Source organism: Mus caroli, unplaced genomic scaffold, assembly GCF_978045245.1.
Source record: "Mus caroli unplaced genomic scaffold, Mus_caroli_1 scaffold_13, whole genome shotgun sequence".
Taxonomy (NCBI): Eukaryota; Metazoa; Chordata; class Mammalia; order Rodentia; family Muridae; genus Mus; species Mus caroli.
In genome coordinates, this window is record NW_028227268.1 from 65,530,066 (window position 1) to 65,552,667 (window position 22,602).

The 22,602-nt window shown below is 44.0% G+C and overlaps 1 protein-coding gene across 1 annotated transcript; it reads right to left on the bottom strand.

Annotated features, from left to right (window-relative positions):
• Positions 1-7,264: 7,264 nt before the first annotated feature.
• On the bottom strand, positions 7,265-22,587 carry Mfap3 (microfibril associated protein 3). Its single transcript, XM_021177771.2, has 3 exons — positions 22,513-22,587; positions 12,831-13,263; positions 7,265-11,604 (listed from the first exon to the last, which is right to left on the bottom strand). Exons 2-3 carry the CDS (start codon positions 13,102-13,104, stop codon positions 10,829-10,831), a joined length of 1,050 nt encoding a protein of 349 aa, XP_021033430.1. The 5' UTR covers positions 13,105-13,263; positions 22,513-22,587; the 3' UTR covers positions 7,265-10,828.
• Positions 22,588-22,602: the final 15 nt, after the last annotated feature.

Sequence of the window (22,602 nt, forward strand, 5' to 3'; positions counted from 1 at the left end):
AAAACCAAAACGAAACAAAAAACCAAGGCAGGTTTATAGGTACAAGTATGAAGAGATTTAAGATCTGGAGTCTGGAGAGAATATACAGGAGGGAAGATGGGAAAGAAAGATGGGGTTATATTTGTGTAATATAAAGACACTTCATGGGAATATATTTGAAAGAAAGGACAGGAAGTTTCTGGAAGGATGTGTAAAATGTTGTCAGTATGTAGAGCATAAATGGGAGCAGGAGGTGGGCAGCAAAGAATCAATTGTTTCTTCATTAACCTAAAATCCTACACAGTTGATAGTTTAAGACAACACACTGCACTATAATTTAGAACCTAGTTATTTAAAAATAAGAAAATCAAGAGAATATGACCTGTTATTAACACCACTGGAGTCCACAAAGAGACCACAAAGAAACTATGCAAGCTTATTTCCATATGTATGCTCTGGCAGCAAGAAAAGCTTGGCTGTTAGCAGAATTGATATGGATATATGCTAATTCAGCTTAAGATGTTCAGAATAGACCAGAGATAGCACTGAATGTGTTCAAAGCTGTTAGAGGGAAGCCATCCCAGGGCGCAAATGTTGGACAGATGGAGGTGTAAGACACCTCCCAACATGTTATAATACCGCCTTCTCCTCCTCCTCCCCTCCTCGAGAGACATTCATTTCTGAATTCTTTGTCCTGCTGAAGTGGTCTAATATGTGTACCATTAGTTATTAAGCGAAAGATTACCAAAACGCTCTGATATTCATTGTTGGTTCTTTCTGTACCAGACATGTGAAACCCTATAACCTGGTGAGGTAGCATTCCCATGAGCAGCCAATCTGATAGTCAGAGAAGTGAGGGCATCGCTCGAGTCCACTGGTGAAGAGGTGGAGAAGCCTTTGTTCTGGCTCCTGCTGCCTAGAGCTGTGCATCTTAGCGTTCTAGAGAGGGTGTCATGGATAGGCCACAAGTGACTCTGGTCCTTAGGTAACCATGCTGAGTGCTCATTTCCCTGCTTCAATAAACTCCTTAGTCTTGATATACAGCAGGCAACTCAAGCAATGATGATGAGGTGCCCACTAAATATAGGGCCTTTCCTGAGAGTTGTACTCCTCACAAATGTGCACAGTTTTTAACCCTTTCTAATCCCCCGGCACCATAAGTCCCTCTGTGGACAGTGGGCCCAGTGGGCCACATGGCATCACTTGCTGTCATCTACACGGGATACTGGTGACTGTGCTCTCCTCCAGCCTGTTTTGAAGAGCCTCACTGATCATGTCACTTCCCTCTCTGTAACAATTCACTTTTCTGTGAGGGGAGATGCATTCCCAGCGTTGGCAGGCAGGGGGATGGATCTGCTGTCTGGCACTGGCCTACTGGGTAGTACCATTAGCAAATGGTCTGTTCAAATGCATGAAGTCTTTTTTTTCTCAGTCTTTGCTAGGGCATTCCATAAGTATAAATCAGCTGAAAGGGCATTCTCTGAAGAATCCCAGGTGGCCTTTGTCTTCTTCCTTTTTTCCTTCCTTCTTTTCTTCTTTCTTTTCTTTCTTCCCTCCCTCTGTCCCTCCCTCCCTCCTCTCCTCCCTTCTTTTCTTTCTTCCTTTTTTTGAAGCAGGGTTGCATGTATCTCAAACTATTCTTGAATTTGCTATATAGATAAAGATCACCTTGAATTCAATCTTCCAGTTCCTGTCTACAAGTACTGGGATTACAAGCCTGTGCCATCATCTCTAGTCCATGTGGTGCTGGGGATTGAACCAAGGGACTTGTACATGCCAATCAGGCTACATCTGGTCCCTTGTGATGAGCTTTTGAGACTCTTGTCACTTGTACTTACTCAGTCACAGGGTATCTATCTTTCTCTAGAACATTCTGGGGGTCGGAAGAACCACACTGATCTTGTTGATCATTAAGAATACAATCATTGGGGCTGGAGAGATGGCTCAGTGGTTAAGAGCACTGACTGCTCTTCCAAAGGTTGTGAGTTCAAATCCCAGCAACCACATGGTGGCTCACAACCATCCAAAATGAGATCTGACGCCCTCTTTTGGTATGTCTGATGACAGCTACAGTGTACTTAGATATAATAGTAAGTAAATCTTTAAAAAAAAAAAAACCCAATCATCTGCCAGACATCCTGGCATGCAATAAAAGATTTTGGCTGGGCTTGGAGTGCACACCTTTAATCCCAGCACTATGGAGGCAGGGGCAGAGAGGCCTCTTTGAGTTTGGGGCCAACAACGTGGTCTATAGAGTGAGTTTCAGGGCAGCCAAGGTGACATAGACCTAGTAATAAAACCCTCTAAAAAAAATAAAAAGAAAGAAAGAAAAACCCTTTCTCCATTTTGCCACTTTCAAATGGCTCTCTGTCCATACAGTCCAATGGTTTCTCCTAATACTTACTGAAGTCTTCTGTATTTCTGTATTCCTCTGTGTTCTAGGAATCAAGTAGTCTATTACCTTTCTCCATCACGTACAGGGATAAAGTGAGGCAAAGATGCCAAATAATTTTCTTAAGCCCCTACAATCAGTATTTACCCATTTGTCACTGTTAATGAAAGGAATGAATGACAGTTGGTGACAGGCTCTTTTCCAACCACTGGGGATAGGAAAAGAAGTGAGATGGGTGAGGGCTCTGCCTTAATGGAGCTGGTGTTCAGGTGAGACCAGGCACTCCTACTCGAAGACAGGGTTGCTAGCTGCCCACTGTGTGCATCAGACTAGCTGCCTATGGGCTCCTGGATATTCATTCTTTCTTCTGTCTCGGCCACTGTGTGCACCGGGGTGTCCATTTTGGTTTTCAGCCTCCAATCTTGAAAGAGGAACCTTGGAGTTTATGGATTTGTGTTACTATGCTCAGTTTTGTGTGGCTTCTGGGGTCTTGAACTCAGATCTTCATGCTTGCTTGATGTTTCCCCCACTGACCCATCTCTCCAGGCCCCAGAGCTGGAGTTGTTTTCCTGCTGAGCCAGCCAGCCAGGTTGGAAGACTTCTGAATTTCCTGGTCAAGTTAACACCCTTCCTTTCCCACCATGGCTTGGCTGAGCATCCATGCTTAGCTTAAATCTCACCCTGACCTGGCAACATGGTTCTTTTCTGTCATTCCTGCCTTTTGCCCTTCAGTTCTTCTGTCTGTATTATCCTGTTTTGAGCCAGTTAGCACTCAGCACGCAAGCCCTTTCAGGTGGCTTATCATAGGAACACGGTATTGGGGCTTACATTCTCAGAGGATGAGTTCACAACCATCATGACAGGAAGCATGGTGGCAGGCAGGGAGGAAGACATGGTGCTGGAGGGGAAGCTAAGAATTATCTCCAGGCACCAGACAGAAAGACTGGGCATGGCATGGCATGGCGTTTGAAATGTCAAAGCTCACCCCTAGTGGCACACCTCTTCCAACACAGCCCCTCCTCCTAATCCTTTCCAACTAGGGACCAAGCATTCAAATACAGGAGCCTTTAGGGCCACTCTCATTCAAATAACAAGTCCCAAGCGATTCTTTTAACTTTTTGAGGAACTGTTCTTCAAAGGTCAAATATCTCAGGCCTTTTTGATCAAGGCCATTTCCTTCAAGATGTCCCAGTTTTTAACCCACTGACTCTATGTGATTGGTGTGTCTTCTCCCAGCTGGAAGAACAGAGGTGCCTCTGGTTTTGCTCATGGTCCCATCCATACCCAGTGTGTGTGCAAACACTCACTGACAAAAGCTCCCTATTGAGAGCATGGTATATGAATCTCCAGCTAACAGATCTCCAAGTGCCTGCATTTGGGAAAGTATGTTTTAAGGCTGAGATGTATCAAAGCTTGAGGGTGGCTACTCATGTTCCATACATTCTCTTCACCCCTTTCCCTGCCACCTGTGGGGGAATCAGAGACCCTGGCTGCAGGATTATGTAGATAATCTTTCTCTTTCCTAAGGGACCCGAACTCTTCCATGTGGGCCTGATTCCTCTTCAGGGCTCCTGCCATGTTGTCCACCTATAGCACTGAGGCCTGAAATCCCCTCAGAACCCCTGACATGTGTTGTCTGTCTGTCCATTCATAGCCTTAATTACCCTGATCTTAAGCTTATCTCGGACATTCTATCTCAGGGTCTGTGATGGTTTGTATATCCTTGGACCAGGGAGTGGCACCATCTGGAGGTGTGGCCTTGTTGGAATAGGTGTGACCTGGTTGGAATAGGTGTGACCTGGTTGGAATAGGTGTGTCACTGTGGGTGTTGGGTTAAGACTCTCACCCTAGGTGCCTGGAAGTCCGTCTTCCACTAGCAGCCTTTGGATGAAGATGTAGAACTCTCAGCTCCTCCTGCGCCATGCCTGCCTGGATGTTGCCATGCTCCCACCTTGATGATAATGGACTGAACCTCTGAACCTGTAAGCCAGCTCCAATTAAATGTTGTTTTTTATAAGACTTGCCTTGGTCATCGTGTCTGTTCACAGCAGTAAAACCCTAATATAGGGTCCTTGAGTACTACACTTGAGATGTTCAAAAGGCAGCACCTATAGCCCTAGGTGTTCCAGGTGTCAGCATAGAGGAGCCTTGGGAATGGACTGCTTGAGGTTTCCAAAAAAGCAATGGACTTCACATGGAAACCAAGCATGCAGGGAGTTGGTTCTTCCAGATACTTCCCTTCTCTTAGGGACAAGCTGTTTCTCAGAGGGTGGCGTTCTTCTTGGAAGGAGACCCTTAAGGGCTGACTCATTGGTACTCAGGACACTTGAATGTTCCTTCTTGAACAGCTGAGCAGGAGGCAAAGCAGAGTGCCCAACTGTCAGAAATAATTAGCAGCCAGCAGCACCATGGGTCCCCCACCATATGGGGTGACATATGTGTATTTACATATATACATTGCCTAATCGATAGTTCCAGTGAAAACATAAAAACTCAAGAACATGGCTGTGATTTAAGGGGCTTTTATTCCTTAAAGTGTGTGTAAGCTGCAGACTTTAGAAAAACCAAAGCTGGGGGCTGGCGAGATGGCTCAGTGAGTAAGAGCACTGACTGCTCTTCTGAAGGTCCTGAGTTCAAATCCCAGCAACCACATGGTGGCTCACAACCATCTGTAATAGGATCTGATGCCCTCTTCTGGTGTCTGAAGACAGCTACAGTATACTTATGTATAATAATAATAAATAAATAATAAATAAATCCTTAAAAAAAAAAAAGAAAAACCAAAGCTAACGATAACACTGAATATTAAGTCCTCCTCTAGAAATCCATAGGCTTCCTTTTCCAGATCAGCTGGTTTTAGCATCTCCTCTGGAAACAGCCTGGAAGAGCTTGAGAATCTACTTGCATTTGTGGCTTTTGCTTGCCTGTCTCCTCATGAGCCCACAGGCCTATGGTGAGGCACACCTCTGCAGTGGTGTCTCCAGAGAGGATTAACTAGTTGGGGTGGGGTTGGGGGGTCAGACTCACCCTGGATGTGGGAGGCATCATATCATGGGCTGGGGCCTGGGATAGAACAAAAGAGGAAAAAGGAGAAAGCTAGCTTGGCACCACCAATCATGTCTCTGACTCCGTGATCTGCTCAAGTGATCAAGCCCTTGCCTCCATGCCTTCCCCCATGATAGACCGTCCTCACACCAAGACCCCTAGCAACCCTCCCTCCCTTAGGTTGCGTTGCCAGATATTTTGTCACAAGATAGGTAACACACCCTAACCTAGTTATGGCAGCTCGTGGGTACAGCTTCGGGAAATATATTGCTTTCTTGATAAAAAAACAAAAACAAAAACAAAAAAACAGACTCAGCTTTGCCCTCTGACTGTCTGCCCTTCTCTCTACCCTGAATTCATATCTCATGCTAGAGGCAGGAGGGTTGTTCTATTAGCCAGTGATGTTGGCACCCTGCCTGTAAATTGCTGCCACTCACCATCCCTTCAATCACCACAGACTTCCTACTGACAGACTTGAACATTCATTCATTCACCTGTAACCCAGGGTCAGGTGGGATCAAATACCAGGGTGTTAAGAGACCCCGAGAATAGACTGTAACTAATAATAGATATTTTGGAGGGCAAATATCCCATCTTGCTGGCCTTTGGCCCAGACAACTCTAGATATATCTCCAGGAAGACCAAACACCAGGAGCCCATAGAAGTAACCCTCTCCAAAGCATTCCTGTACTGGCTTCCTTCTTCATGTCTTACTTCCCTGCATTTCTACAATCATCTCCAAAATAAACTGATTTCACAAAAATTGTCTCAGAATCTCCTAGAATCCAACTGTGATATCCTGTGACTATGAATGAAAGCCACATGCAAGAATGGAGAAGAGTCTAGAAGCCAAGTCCTCAGTAGCTGGCCTGAGTCCTGGCATCAGCCTTAAATTGCTTGTGCTGGAATTGAGAAACAGTTTGCTCTTGGTAGGCCACCATCCCCAGGTTGCCTCAGCACACAGCCAGGTACAATTCTGAGAAGTGTGAGGAACTTACTTATGGCTGACATGTCTATCATTTGGACATGGCTAACAGCGCTGAGGCAGCCCTTGCACTATATACTGTGCGAGGCAACTCATGTGTCCTTATGCTGCTCCAGTTAATCCTATGCCACCAAGGAGGCATCATTAGCTCATCATCAAGCCTGGCCAGCAAATGCTGACATGTGTGGTGAAATTCCATGCTCAATTTAAATTTGCTCCTCTTTAAAGTTAATTAACGTCAAATTCCACATACCCATCCTTGACTACAGTCAATGGTGGCATTAGGATCACGTACTTTGCCAGAGAAAGTTGGCTGGCTCTACACTGCAGAGCCTGTGGCACTTAAGTAATGGGCTGTATGTTCTACTCTTGCCTTTCTCCTTTTTCAGAACTAACACCACACTTCTCCCAGAGCCAACGCTCCCAGCTGCTGAAGCTCATAAACATGACACACTGGGAACACATGCCAGGCTGCTGACTCTTGGGTGGCTCATGGTACACGCACATCAGGAGAATATTATATTGAAATAATCACACTGCATTCAAATACATTCTTGTTTAGAATCATCAGGATCAAACTTCAGGGGCTGGAGAGATATTAAGAGTACTTGCTGCTTTTGCAGAGGACCTGGATTTGGGTCCCAGTCATCTACATGATGGCTTACAACCATTCATCGCTCCAGTTCCAAAGTAGCAACATTCTCTTCTGACTTCTTTGGGCACCAGGCATGCACTTGGAGCACAGACATACATGTAGGCACTCAGACACACAAAATACATCTGAAAAATGATCAAACTGGATCACATATGATAAGTCCACTCTGTATCTGTATATACTCCATTTAATATACATCATTCAACTCTGAATTTTTAAATGCAAGTTTTATTAAAAATAATTGTTGAGCTACAAGTACTATCAAACAACACTCATTCCCTTTTGTGTGACAGGTCCATAAGCACCCAGAGACTTTCACGAGGCTGAGTGTTGTCGCATTCTGGCCTAGATGAGAAGGCTGTGGTTCTGGAAGGAGGATACATTGGAGTCACGATAGCTGGGGTGGGGATGAAGCCAGCACTGTGCTGAGCGAGGCTCTAGACAGCATGAATGCAGCCTCCTGGGTCAGTCGGGTATCCAGCTTAGTCTGCTGTAAGGTGAAACTACACATAGGATGTTGAAAGCATTGGCCCACAGGCTCCTGCGGTTGGGTAACTGAAGAGGAAGTGGCACGCAGATGGGGATTTGACCTTTAGCATGTGGAAGAGAGGCAAAGTAGCAGTGGGGGCTTTCTCACAATTGTCCCAGAGTCAGCAGTTCTTACCATGTTTATATCAATGTGTAGTGGACAGGAAACAGACAAGCTCACTGGGCTTGACTCAAGAAGGAAGCCTAAATTTAAGGCAGGCATAGTGACATACACTTGTAACCTTAGCATTTGTGAGGCAGAAGCAAGAGGATTGCTCTAAGCTCAAGGCTAGCCTAGGCTACATACTGAAACAAAGGCAGATGAAGGCTGGCATGGCAGTGCAGTGCATGCATGATTCTAGTGTCCAGGAGATTGAGACTGGTGGATAAAATGCTTGAAGCCAGGTTGGACAGTAAGGCAAGTCCTGCTTTAAAAAAAAAACATTTAAGCCATATTAGACATGGCTTTGAGGACTGGGGTTACCAAACTGTTCTAAACACAACAGGGCATCCACTTAAGAGTGCACGTGTGGAAGGAGTATATGAAGGTGCTGAAATGGCAACTTTTGGTAGATCTATTTTATGAAGCCACTATTTAATTCTGTAAGGACATTGAAGTTCATTAAATGATGATACAGAATTCACAATATGGCAACAGACCTATTTTAGACGCATTTTGCTGCTCAAAGGCATTTAAAACAAAACAAAACTAATCTATAAAATTCAGCCAGACAGAAAGATAATGACACCAGCTGGTAACAGACTTTCAGACTATGGTTTTAAGTTCCTAAAGTAAAAAAGGTTTATAAACAGATGAGATTGTTAAATCCGTTTGGTTTGATTAGACATAGAAAATATTAACAGTTGTCCTCTTCACTTTGAAAAGTAGCGTTTACAGGTTTGCCACTCCTCCTGAGTTTGACCCTTCCCTATTTTAACAGAACTTGGAAGGCTCAAAGCAGGGCAGATGCATTGGCCACTGGTTAGGATACCACTGGATCAAGTCCAGGCTTAGTGCATGCAGGAAAACTGACCCCTACCCTCAAATAGGTGCTTATTGGTTAGCTTTTTGAGACAGGATCTTGTTAGATATCTCAGGCTGGCTTAGCACGTGCAATCCTTCTGTCTCTGCCTCCCAGGTGCTGGGATTACAGCTGTGCTCCACCACATCGAGTGTCTGCTCTATTTCCTGTGACGACTGACCTAGGCTATGGTGGAGTGGCCTATATAAATTCTGTAAGCTTACCCAACTGTTTTGATATTTTCCATTTTTTGCAAAGTATCATTTTCTGAAACTCTGGTCATTCAATATGTCTACCTTAAAGTTCAAGACAATAATGTCCCTTCTAGGAACACGTGGGGGTAAAACCAGTATTTAAGGCAACAGGCTTCATTGTAAGAAGTGACCCCAACCTTGCTTTATTAGGCAAAGGACTGCAGATATGAGGGAAATTCAGGAGATTGACCTCCACTGAAGAGATTTTTAAAAATTTACTATGTCCAGAGAACAGTAGGAAGGGAAATCATGTTCTGTAACTTAGGATATGTGTAAGAGCCCTTATTCTACAGCCAAATATAGGAAAACAGCTTTCCTTAAAGAAACTCATATCTCTGAGCCAAGGCAAGCTTTTGGTTGAATGATTGGTAGCTTTTGTTTGGCCCTGGAGGTTTCCATGGAAACAGCCTGAGAGACAGAAAAGGCAGTATTACCATATTATCCATATGCTACTTGATAAAAGTGCACACTGATTTGTTCACATTGTCTAGAGTGGAGGTGTCGTATCTGATGAGCCTGACAAAGGCTTGCACTGAGTTCACTGGTTACAGTTTGAATCTCCTGCTGTCCTCTGTTTGTTTGACACTTTACATTTCCCTCAGGACCTTCAAGCTCAGGCAAATCTCCCACAACCAGAAGCCAAACGCAGTGGAGCATCACAATGAGCTCCACGGCCATGACGTTAAAAATCTATGGCACGAGCTTCCTGCAGCGGAGGAAATGAGTGTGAAGACTATTTACAATCTGTCATATCACTCTCAGCCAGCAGGAAGGGCTGGCCAGCTTCAGTGCTCACTGCACCCGGATGAGGTGAGCTGCACCACCCCTTATCATTTCCCCCCTTAGGTCTGGATTGCCCGTTTTAATATCATAATGCACTGAGCACAGTGCTCTCATCCGATTTCAGGTAGGAGCTTCGAGAAAGGCTACAAAAGAGCCCTCACTCAAAAGGATGCATCTGAAGAACCAAAACGCTAACACTGAGTCTCAACAGGACAAGAAGAGGCGAATCACCTTTAGCACCAGGTTGAAGGACACGGGGCACTGAAGCGGATTCTGCAGTTCGAGACCTACACAGAGCCCACCTGGGAATTTAGTACTCTAAAAAGAGAAAGCCTGAGACATTATTAAAAAGTATCAAAACTGATGAATTTCCAGAGAGGTGACTTGACACAGTTCTTGTTCACAAAACACCAATAACATTTTCCCCTGGGAACATCAAGGCCAGCCTCAATGGACTAAAGGTCGTGGTAAGCTAAAAAGACAGGATGTACTCCCAAGAAGAATACATACACTTCTCATGGAGAGAGTGGTTTTCTCCTCCTCTTTTTTTTTGAGACAAGGTTTCTCTGTGTAGCTCTGGCTCTCCTGGATTTGCGCCTGGAACTCAGGGATCTGCCCATCTCTGTTTCCATAGTGCTGGAATTAAAGATGTGTGCTGCCACACCCAGTGAGAGTGATTTTTACTTTCTAGATCTGTGTAACTAATGGTGCCTCACTTAAAGTCTGCACCAGCACATGCTCACTCCCCAGGGCAGAGCATCTCCATGTCTGGCACTGGTGTAGACAATTAGAGTGCAGATAAGGTCTCAAAGGATGGACCAAAGGTCTAGTGAAAGGCTGACTTAGAGGTGCAGTAGGTAAGAAGTTTTGGTTGAAGTCCCAACTCAAGGAGAACAAATCACTGATTCCACTGATGGGGAAACTCAGGCTTCAATGTGTCACACATGAGCCAAAGAAAAACTGTGACCAGAAGTCTTACTCAGGCCCAGGCACCTTTCAATCTTAACACACATCACTCCAGCAACCTTAACGAAAATGACCAAATATCAGAAAAATGCTGCCCTTTCACAATGACTTTGGCAATTCATGCTGTGGTGTGTTTAAGGTTAAAGGGAAGACCCTGGTCATTTATGTTATATTCTCATAGCAGGCTCTTTTCCTGAGCACTGGGCAAGCTGTCAGTTGTCATATGCTCACTCTGTGGTGAATGCTGCCCTCTGCAGATGCAGGGTCACTGGGTGGGCTGAAATGACTACTGTCTTGAGAATCTGTCCCAATGCTTTTGGTCTCTGACTGAGGGTGGACAGACACCTGTACTGCTATCTCCTGCCCTTGCTCACTTAGAGAACCATCATCTGAATCTCCACCAGGAGAGTTGCTTCGGCCGAGCTCTGGGTTAATCACATAGATGCCACTTTGAGCGTCCAAAGCAGGTCTCTCTTTAATTCTCTCTCCCATGTCATCAGGGTCATCCACTCGAACAGCTTCAAACATTTCCTCAACAAAGGCCCGGCAGTTCAGAATAAGGGGCGGGAGAGGGACACTTCTGGCCAGTTCCTCAATATATCGGGCAAACTCCATGGTCTTAAACTGTGTGACCTTGGCAAGCTCGAGGGTTTTGGCTGAGGTGATGATGGGGATACGCTTTGCAATCTCAAAGGCCTTCTGGAGTTTCTCAGCCCCCTCAGTCCTGAAGAACTCATTGATGGCCTTCTCAGTCTTGCGGAGATGGGTGCTCATCAGGCACAGCCGAGTGACATTCAGGATGAGTGTGATTGTGAAGGCGATCAGGCAGACAACCATATAGTAGACACTCATGTCTCCAGAGGTGAAGATCACCCGGAGGGTGACGGAGTAGGAGGCACGAGTTGGAGAGGTGATGATACATGTATAGAGCCCACGGTCATCAAAGGCTACGCTGGTGATATTTAGGAAGTTATCAGAAACCAACCATTTTCCACCTAATAAATCCAACAGAAATGAAGAAAAAAATTACAGAAAAGACCTTATTTGCCTTTTCATAAAATTACTGTAGCTTGTCTGTTAGTCCTACTGTTTAACTCTTGTTAAAAAAAGAGAAAGGAGGAAGGAAAGAAGGCAGGCAGACAGACTGTGACGTCCCACTACGATTCTATACGCATAAAACAAGCAATGGAAACGGATCTTCTGACCTTCCTAAGGCCAGCATTTCTTTCTCACTGCCAGACACCAGATCCAAAAGACCAATCTTTCAAAGACATGGTCATCCATGTGAGTCTACACCATGTTGCTACCTATACATTTTTATACATGAAAAGAACATGTCTCAGAAGTATAAAGACATGTTTATTTGTGGGGTGATGGGCTATACACTTTTATTGAAATGTTGCTTACTTTTTATCATGAGCTTATATGACAAGGTACAAAAATTATGTTTTTAAATACATCTAGGATGGGCCAGAGCTAGTTCAGTGGGTAAGGCACACCTCACCAAGCCTGGTAACCTGCAGCTACTGAGCCGAGCAGCAACACGCTTTCAGTGCTCTCTGCTTCTTGATTACAGATGTAGTATGTCTAAGCTGTTCTCAACGACTGCCACTGCTTCCCCTGAAATGACCGACTGTAGCCTGGAACTGTGAGCTAAAACCCTTTCTTCCTAAGCTCCTTTTGTCAGGGTATTTTATTATAGCAACTGGAAAAGAGACTAAGATCTTTTTGTGTGTGATGTTGGCGATCTAACCCATATTTGCCAGGAGAGGACTTAGCACTGAGACATGCTCCACCAGTTAGTGCATGGGTATGAGAAGGGAAGAGCACCTGTCTCTTCTGCTTTAACTTAAATGAAGAATGAATCCCCTCTATGTTTTAATAGGTAATGCTGCCTATCTGGATAACAGTATTTCCCGAAAGTTTGGCTTTTCTTTGATAACGACCCTTTTATAAAACAAAATAATTATAATCATTATTATATTACTTTGTTCTTTTTGATATGTATAATGCTTTAGAACTTAACCCCTATCCACTACCCCCACACTGGGGATAACACCCAGGGCCTTGTGCATTCTAGAAAAGTGCTCAACACTGCTGTATCCCTAACCCCTTTGGAGCTAGTCTCCTTGATATTTTGTCTTGGAGAATTCTTGCTCAGTATGTCATAACCCCCAAGAGCAGGGTTGAGTCACCTGCTGATCACACCTTACAGGATTACCTCTGCTATGCAGCTGCTGTCCTTTTGAGTTGTACCAGTGGACTTCTCCATACTGATCCACCGTGAGAAGACACTCCAGTGAAACATTTGTTCCCTCTTTGACTATAATGACATCATCACCTGAGTAGGAACCTGCTGAGAGTTCAAAGCTTGGGAGAAATGATGCATTGTAAGAACTTTGATTCGCTCCCAGTGGAGCCACATCTTCCAAACCCAGAGCAGCTGGCACAAGAGTGACCACCAGTAAGATGGACAGGCAGTGATGCAGCTTCATGGGAAAAATCAAAGGCAGTCCTGTTTAGACTTGGAAAACTCAAAACGTGGCTGAGGAGGATCGCAGTGAATGACTTGTTGCTGGGAGAAAAGTTTTCCAAAGAAGTGGTCCAAGGTGTTCTGAGGCTTTCAAAATTAAAAGTTGAATGTGGAGGCCAGCCTAAAAGAAAGCCACATAGTGTTTACCCAACTGAGACTCATCATGGGATAAAACTACATGCCCCAGAAACGAATAGACACAAACCAATTAAACAACGTTGAGCCAGGCATCAGCAGTCTTAGATTGTAGCTAAACCTTGCTGCCAGCACCCCCACTGTGGCAAGCAGCTTTCCCTGGACTTCCACTTTCTTATCTGCCCACTGAGGAGGATGAGAGACTCTCTAAGGATGCTTCTGGTTCGGAACACAAGTGATTCCATTTCACTTAGAAAATTCTATGCAACAGGGAGTCAATGAGAGCTGGAATATAGTTTAATCTTTTATTTCAACCTGCACTACCATCATATGCTAGACCAGTATGTAAAGCAACTGATATGTCTTCCTCATTACCACAGAGATCAAAATCTGTATAATTCAACTACATATGCAGATCAAACAAATAATTCGGGAAAATCTGAGGTAAAATCTGGCCATGTTGGGAAAAAAAATACTATGTGACCTACATAAGAGAGATACTAACTTCTGAGGCTATACAATCTCCCTTTCAGAATGCTATGCAAAAAAACCAAAACAACCCACCAGCCCCAAATCCATAGCATCTTCTTTACAATTAAGAGACAAAAGAGTATATTAATAGTGTGTACAGAAATCTATTTCTAGATTGAAGTCTAACAAAATTGACATCTTAAGTGTGCAGTTGGTAGACGCATAAATACACAATTACAAGGACTGACTATTAGACAGATTTGGAAGAATAAAAAGCAAAGTAAAAGTCTAGTCTGAGTTCAGGTGTTTAGGATTTTCTTCTTGCTAATTTGATTCCTCACTTTAAACCACCAATTCACAAGGAGAATGTCAATCCATATTTGTATAAATATGTGGCGAAGCTCTGTTTTATTTCTTCTCAAAGTTCAAGGTAGTTAGCTTTGAGAATGACATTTATCTTCTTTTATACTCACAGGAAGGCTGCTTGGTCATAGAACATAAAAAACAATGGGTCATTGTATTTTGCCATTAAACCTTCAAAATTTGAATTACAAGTTTTAAAATGTCATTTAATTTTCATTAAGCTCTTTCTTAAAGGATTGGATGAATAACGACAATAAAAAAATCCCAATCTTTAAATTTAAGGATAGACTATTTAGAACAAAACAAAAACTTCAGACTTTGGCGTTACAGAATATATGAAACATGTGTTTACTCTCATTTCCTCATAAAAACCTACTAAGATGACATTGAAGGAAACAGCCTTGGGCATTTAATAAACAATTTAGCTTACTTTATAAACTTCACAGTGATGACTTATTAGGATTATGCCAGAAGTTAATGGGAACCAACAGGTACCAACAATGAAGCACTCATGAGGACCAGAAGCCAGGCTCTGTGCTAGTATAAGCGTCAAGTTCTTGGTCACTGAGGATGAACAATATCTCATAGACATGACTTTGTCTTCCTCCTAGACTAGCAGTTCTCATGGTGAGCATCCAAGCTTTCCCTGGGACTTCGACAGGGAGTTCCGCATGTTCATCTGAATCAAACTGTGAATCGTCATTCATTCCCACTGCCATGCTCTTTACTGTCCGCTATGGCAAAAACCTTTAAATCCACTCACTTTCTTTTCGTATTTTTCTTTAAAAGAGACTTGTACATCACTTCTGTGGGTAAAATCACCTGTATGGCCAAGTACAAAAATGACTCACTTCAGTTACTGTCACCTGCTTCAAGCTCAGAGCTGTATTCCCACTATCTTTGTAGCCTTGTGGTGTGAGGCCTGCTGACTCAGCAGTCCTCGTTAAGCCAGTCATTGCTGAGTGTTGTGTGTCAGAGGAAGGTCTGTTCCCATGCTATCCTGCAGCCCATTTCACAAGTGAGCCATGTCGCTTGAACTACTCTATTCTTTGACCTCTTCTATTCTTGTTATTGGACAAGTATCTCTCTTACTTATCCCAGTCATTACAATCCCCTGAGTCCATCTCTGATTTCATGTCAGAACCAAGAATCCAACTCAGTTTCTCTCCCTCCAGAATCAGGATCCAGCGTTCTCTGACTCTGAGTCTGGCTGTGAGATATACCCACAACAACTGTGGCTCTTTCCTGTACCTCCTGACCAGTGAGCCCCTGCTTATTCCTTGTGCCTTGGCCTCCAACCTGAGCAGTTCCATTCTTTTTTTTTTTTTTTTTTAGGTTTTTCGAGACAGGGTTTCTCTGTATAGCCCTGGCTGTCCTGGCACTCACTTTGTAGACCAGGCTGGCCTTGAACTCAGAAATCCGCCTGCCTCTGCCTCCCGAGTGCTGGGATTAAAGGCGTGTGCCACCACGCCCGGCTGAGCAGTTCCATTCTTGATCTGTTCATCCCTTGGATCTACTGCACTATTTACTTTCTGGGGGAGGCTTTCTACAGTGTGTACTGCTCTACATTTTGAGTCTTCCTGCATTTCTGCCTGGGGTAGCATCAATGTATATCCTTTGACAGGTTGGCACCTTGTATATGCTCATTAGAAACCTGAAGAGATGAGAATGTGGCTCTCTACACTGAAACTCTGGAAGGAGGTGTCAGGATAGGAGGTAAAGCAGAATTGGTACAGACTAGAGCTGTGGAGAGCTACTTGATATGGCTTTTGTTTTCTCTATAAACATGGTGGGTGTCCATCTCAGAGCCTGAAGCAGGTGGCAGTACTTCTGGAGCAACACTGTGTTAGTGTTTTTATTCTCAAGTGTACAAGCACTCTTTTGACAGACTTGCAACCCTCTCATTACCAGGTATTAAAGGGAAAAGGTCGAGTCACCCCCCGCCCCCCAAATCACCAAAATTCAGGAATTCAAACTCATCTAAGTATTATCATTGTCTAGAGAGCTTTTAAAAATACAGATCTAGGGGTTGGAGATATGGCTCAGTGGTTAAGAGCACTAACTGCTCTTCCAGAGGTTCTGAGTTCAGTTCCCAGCAACCACATGGTGGCTCACAACCATCTGTAATGGGATGTCATGCCCTCTCTGGTGTGTCTGAAGACAGTGACAGTATACTCATATATATATAACATAAACAAATCTTTAAACAAACAAACAAACAAACAAACAACAGATCTGATGTGGGCTTAGATTAGCATCCTGGGTAATTCTGAGGCAAGGGTCCCTGAGCTGACATTTGGCAGCACCAACATAGTTCCTCTTCTCTCTGACAGTCCTGCTAATGGTGCTCTAGACTGCTGGAATACTTCCTACTACAGAGCTGACCTGTCACATTCCATTCTGGTCCTGGCTTCCTCTGTACTGGTACAACTGAATGCCTGCAATCTGATAAAGCCAGGGTGGCAGAGGTTCAGAGTGCAGACTTGACTGAGCCTGCTTCCTGGATTCTAACCAGCCCTGTAGTTTTTACTAAGGACTATTCTTACAGGAAGTGGCACCTAGAGATAATCCATGTAAACCAGTCTTGCAACAGCACTCACTACATGCACTCTAGTTATTATTGCTGATGGTTCTTTAGAATGGTTCTTACATGTACACCATTGACAGTTAGACCACTAAGCACTTTAACTCAGAACACCATAAACTATGTAAAATTCTGGGGTGGGGAGGCACCATTGCAATTTCAATTTTTAATTCAAAACATCACTTTTCTTAGTCTAAACACAAATCACTATTTTTGAGTAACATCAATCAAAATGTCAAATCACCTGTGCCCTGCATTTGTGGCAGACAAGCTTCCTTATAATCCACTTATCCCTTTTCAAGCCCTGCCTCTGCTTGGGTTAATCTCCTGGTTAAGTAAGCTAACAAAACCTTTGTTTTAGAATGGATTTAGGATGGAGATAGTTATAGTTTAGGGCCATTTGAGAAGAGTGAGCATCCAGGGTGTTGAGACAGTTTGGTTCAGCCTAGCTGCAACGGAAAGCTAAGAGACAGGACAAGAGGGATGGAGAGAAGAGAGCGCCATGAGAAGATGGAAGAGGTGGTGGAGAAAGAGGCTCACACATGCTGCTTTGGCTCTTATAGAACTCACGTTTTTGGTACCAATGACTTTTTTTTTTTCCTTAAAGAAATAAACATCTTTACTTGTTTGTATGTTAGTTTGCTTTCTTTAAGACAGGGTTTCTCTGTGTAGCCCTGGCTGTCCTGGAACTCACTCTGTAGAGCAGGCTGGCCTCGAACTCAGATATCCACCTGCCTCTGTTTCCAGAGTGCTGGAATTAAAGGCATAGGCCACTGGCACCACCTCCTGGCTCTTTATTTGGTTTTATTCACAATTAAAACCACAAATCACTAAAGCTCATCTTGCAAACAAGGAAGCAAATGAGGAAAATGGTCAGGTTGGAGAAAGAAGATTAATAAGCCTTGTAAGACTAAGATAACCATAGCTGCAGTCACCAGGTGACCCTTGTTATCACGCGCCTCCAACTATTCCCTTTATACTTTGGCAGTGGTTCTCAACTGGCTGGTTCCTTTCACAGGATGTGCATATCAGATACCCTGCATATCCAAATATTTAGAGTTTATAACAGTGGCAAAATTACAGTTATGAAGTAGCAACAAAAATAGATTTATGGTGGTGGTGGGGGTCACCACAACATGCAGAACTGTATTAAAGGGTCCAAACATTAGGCACTGCTCTATGGGATGTTCTGAGCAAAGTACCCTACGACCCACAACTAGTCTTTGTTCTATATTAACACAGTCACTTGCTCACTAGTGGTTCACAAACACCTTCATAACAGGGTCTAGAGAAACACCACAGTCACCCTGAAGATGATCCCATGTCAAAGAGAGCACAGCAGCCTGACCTGACTTCATAACAACAGCCCTGAGTGTCCACTCAGCACCAGTCAGTTTAGACCCATCACAGGCGTAAGACCACAAAGGCCTTCCGGTATCAGCCATGAAATAGAACCCAACTGCAGGTAACAGATGTTGAGCGGTTGAAGACAACAGTGACAAAAGTCCGAGGTGACAGCGGGAGAGTGAGGACTCAGATCCCTCATATGGGTTCAGGTGTATTCCTCATATGAAACCTTAAGTTAGCGTTAGTGGTCTCTGCTACCTGCAACTTAGACTTAACGTGACCATTCCCTTTCCCAAAGCAGTGATGATGGAGGTCAGCAACTGCCACCGCTCAACTCAAAGACTGACTTTACATCATCAGTTAAACCTGGAACCTATCCTACGGAAGGGGAAGCAGCCAGTGTTGCTGCTGCTGCTCAGGTGAGTCAGACCGTCCGCCACGCACAGAAATTTACAAACTAGTTTAGAAGCTGGGGGCAGAAAGAGCTAAGCACATACACACAAGATGGCAGGAGCAGTGCTGGAGGGAGGTGCAGCTGTGCTGTGAATTCAAGAAAACGGGGATTCATGAATGTTAGGGGTGTGACCCACTTTTAAATTTGGCACTTCCAATACCATGCCTGTTATTGTCAGTGTAGCAGCTGACTTGTTAGGATCATGAATAAGCAGAAAAGTAGATGGTTTTACCCCAGAAAACCATTCTGAATACTGACTATTATTTTAAAAGTCAGGAAGAGAAGAGCCTTTGCTGCCATCCCTAGCAGACTGCTTGGCTGCTGTTCCTGCCAACTTTTGAGTGAAGAAATATTTCCATTTGGCTCCAATTCTCAACAGAAGCAAATAAGGAAGCAATATGGCTGCCTTCCGTTCCCGTGGCACAGCATTTAGTTGGCTGTGGAAGCTGCCGTTTGCAGAAATCATTCTGGTTAAAGTCAAGGGGGAGGACACTGGCGCGCAGATGGCAATGTTTTTCACTCCAATTACAGCAGGATACTAATGTCTTATTCCCAGCATTAACTGCTCCTTGTTGTATTTACAGTGCCTCCGCTCTGCTCTGCCTTTAGTCACACTTGCAAACTGGAGGTTCCCATACAAACTGCCACACAGTTGACAAAGTGGCATTCCGAGGTGGCAAGGAAGAAAGCAAATGGAGAACAGCTTGCGTGTCCCCACCATCCACTGCAAAGAGGAAACACAAGTTGTGCGACTTGCCGCTAGTGTTGCCATGGGGATCTGTGATATTGCAAAGTTAGTTCTAGGTCCAAAGAGACGGTCCAGGGGGTAAAGCCACTGCTGAACAAGCCTGGAAACCCGAGTTCCATCGTGGGATCCACATAAAGGTAAAAGGGGAGAAGTCAAGAAAACGGGGATTCATGAATGTTAGGGGTGTGACCCTCTTTTAAATTTGGCACTTCCAATACCACGCCTGTCCTCTGACCTCCACACATGCACCATGGCACACATGCTGCCTGTTCCCATACACACGCACTAAATGTACATATTTAAAGTTACTATTATTCAAACAGAGGTCATCATTTTGAAGGCCATTTACTTAGAAGTTTCTAGTCTGTATCTCCAGTCATTTCCTGAAGCCTACCACTCTACCCCCAGACATATGGACAATTTCAGCTCAAATGTCAACATATTTTTTGGCACAACATTGAAGGATACAAAAAACATTTTCTGTATCCTTCAATGGTAGTTTGAACAGGTTTGGCTCCCACAGATTCTTGTGTTTGAGTAGTTGGCCTATAGGGAATGGATCTATTAGGAGGTGTGGCCTTGTCGGAGGAAGTGTGCCACTGGAGGGGTGGGCTTTGAGGTCTCCTATGCTCAAGCCCCACCCAGTGTGGAATTCCAGTCTCCTGTTTAGCTGTAGAACTCTTAGCTCCTCCAGCACCATGTCTGCCCGTATGCTGCCACGCTTCCCGCCATAATGGACTGAATTTCTGAAACTAACCCAGAGCCAATTAAATGTTGTCCTTTATCAAAGTTGCTTTGGTTATGGTGCCTCTTTCCAGAAATAAACTCCTAAGAAACCATCCTTTTTAGAGCTCTGTCTAAATGCCAGTATCATTCTGACTTGTATCCTCTTTTGGCACAGCAGTGACTGGAAGCGGGTGGCAGGATGTCTGAGAAACGGGCTTAGATTCAGGACCTTCCCACCTCATTTTCTTTCCTCTGTAGTCTGAAACTAAGGAAGTTGCCATTGTATCTTTAACTCAGTAGATATAGCCCCTCATGGTAACCCCATACACAGCTTAGAGGGAATCCACTGAAGCCTTCCAGTTTTGTAATGCCAAAATTACAGGATTATGTAATTTAGTGGTCAGAAGAATGGGCTCTGGAGTTACACGTACCTGGTCCTTGTTCTGAGTGAAGCCCAGGCTGGAAAAGCCTTTGTTTTCACATCTACTGAATGGGGTTAGTAACGGTAACAATCCTGGAATGTCTGAAAGCATGGATGTAGGTACATTATAAATACATGCTATTGTCATTATTACACTTTTTTAGATACTTTCCAGTTAGGTCCTACTGTATCTGCCTAGATCACAGTCCTTTTACCCCATCTGGTCACTTATTTAAATCCAATCTAACTGCTTGTGATATATCCAAATACTGTCTTTCAAAGAAAAACAAAATCTATTAGGAGACTTCTTACTATTTAGGAGATAAGCTTAAAACTTCAGATAGCAGTTGTAATGCTCTAGGAGTTCATTATGTAGGAACAGTGCACACGTGCACAAACTGCCTGAAATAGTTTATAATTTGGTATGGTCTTAAGTTGCACCTTTATCATTTGCTCTGATGTGCTCTAGGCCTCTTAGTTTCCATATCTGGATGCTGACTCCATTATTATCCCCTTCTTTGCCTAAAATCATACAATGTTTCCAGTCCGCACACAAAGCTTCAGTTATGTGTGTCTTACTCTCTACTGTCTCTAAACCGTCTTCAACCTCACATTCTGGTTCTAGTTGTTCTTTTTGCTTATCATTTCCTTTCCCCAGCAACAGCTTCCCATGAGAAATTAGAGAAATTGTGTTTTTGAGAAAGGTCTCATGTAGTCCAGGCTGGCCTCGAATTTGCACTCCAAGGTAAACTTGAGCTCCCCTCCTGCCTGTACCTCCATCTGCTAAATGCTGGGATCACAGACCCCTGCCAGCACTTCACCTGGAAAATAATCTTTATAGAAATGTCAGTTATCATTTAGTGACTTACCATTTTAAAGCTATTTTTTTTTTGAGAGTAGTTTTGATTTCTTAAATGGAATGTACTGGCAATAGTAATCTATTTAAACAAAACTCTTCAAAATTCTTGGTAAGTTTAAGTGCAATGGACTCTAAGACCAAAATTTTTCAGAATTGTCACTATAATACTAATGGCAACATGTAAAAGACAAGACAGTTACTAGTGGCCCAAGATACATTCCTATACATTTTTCCTGTACAAAAGAAAACCAGAAGAAATCTATTTTCTGGTTTATTTGTTGGACCAGCCGTTTTTGTTTGAGACAGGATGTGGTTACTTAGCTCTGGCTGGCCTAGAGTTCACGATGTAGCCAAGGCTAGCCTTGAACTTGCAAATCTTCTTCAAAGGAACAGGCTTTTAGTAAGGTCGTAGAGAATATCAGCATACCGAAATGTAAAGAATTACCATTGAAAGTAAAGTCAAACATTTGAAGGGTTTTAGGAATTGGTAGTTACATCTGAACACTGATGTAAAGGATTGAACAGAGGAGGGGAATCTGTTCCCTTTTTTTTTGTGTGTGTGTGTGTGCTCGGGATCAAACCCAGGGTCTTGCACAACAGGCAAACGCACTCCCACTTAGCTATACACCAACACAACACAACAGCGAGACACTCGAAAGCAAGTCTTTAGGGTTTCAGGTGCCCCCCCCCCCCCATATTTTAACACAATTTTGCTTAATGTCTTCTTGGTTAAACTGCCCAGGCACAAATGAAGCGATGCACTGCACATCTGAGCGACCCTAAAATTACAAATCAAAAGCATATCACTCTCCTGCTTAGAAACTATCAATTACTTCCCATCGAGTTCCAAATGTTAAGTCAAACGCCTGGTCACCGACCTCACAAAGACCCAGTGCCCAGGTTCTCCCTCTCCCCCCCTCCCTTTGCTATTTATTCAAAACCTCTACTCCTCCCAAAAGGCAGGCTTCCCCCTTCTCACTTCCTCACTCAGTCCCGTTCCATCACCGCATTTAAAGTTGGACGAAAGCACGTAACTACCCTCTCAGATTCCGTTGTTTTGATGGTGGTGGTCTCCCTTCCCCACCACCTTTGCAGTGAGCTGAGAGCAGGGCCTGCCCTGGATTCCCAGTTGTGTCCCGGGTCGTCGCTGGCCCTCGAGTATTCTGTAAATACCTCATGGCGGAACCCCGACACCCACACCCAGCCTTCACGGAGGGCGGACATCCTGGCATCCCCCATGTCCAGCTTCAAGCATCCTTTACCTCTCAGGAAGCCACCAGAGCAGCGGATTCACTCACTTCTCTGCAGTCAGCGCCTTCCGCCTTAGAGAATGCTTGACCCGGAAGTACTCC

Bases quoted from the DNA above. Each gene is read 5' to 3' on its own strand.
- Mfap3 (XM_021177771.2), bottom strand. From the start codon at position 13,104: ATGAAGCTGCATCACTGCCTGTCCATCTTACTGGTGGTCACTCTTGTG. The intron at 11,605-12,830 runs GTAATCCTGTAA...TGGATTTATTAG, and splicing joins ACAGCAGCTGCATAGCAGAG to GTGGAAAATGGTTGGTTTCT.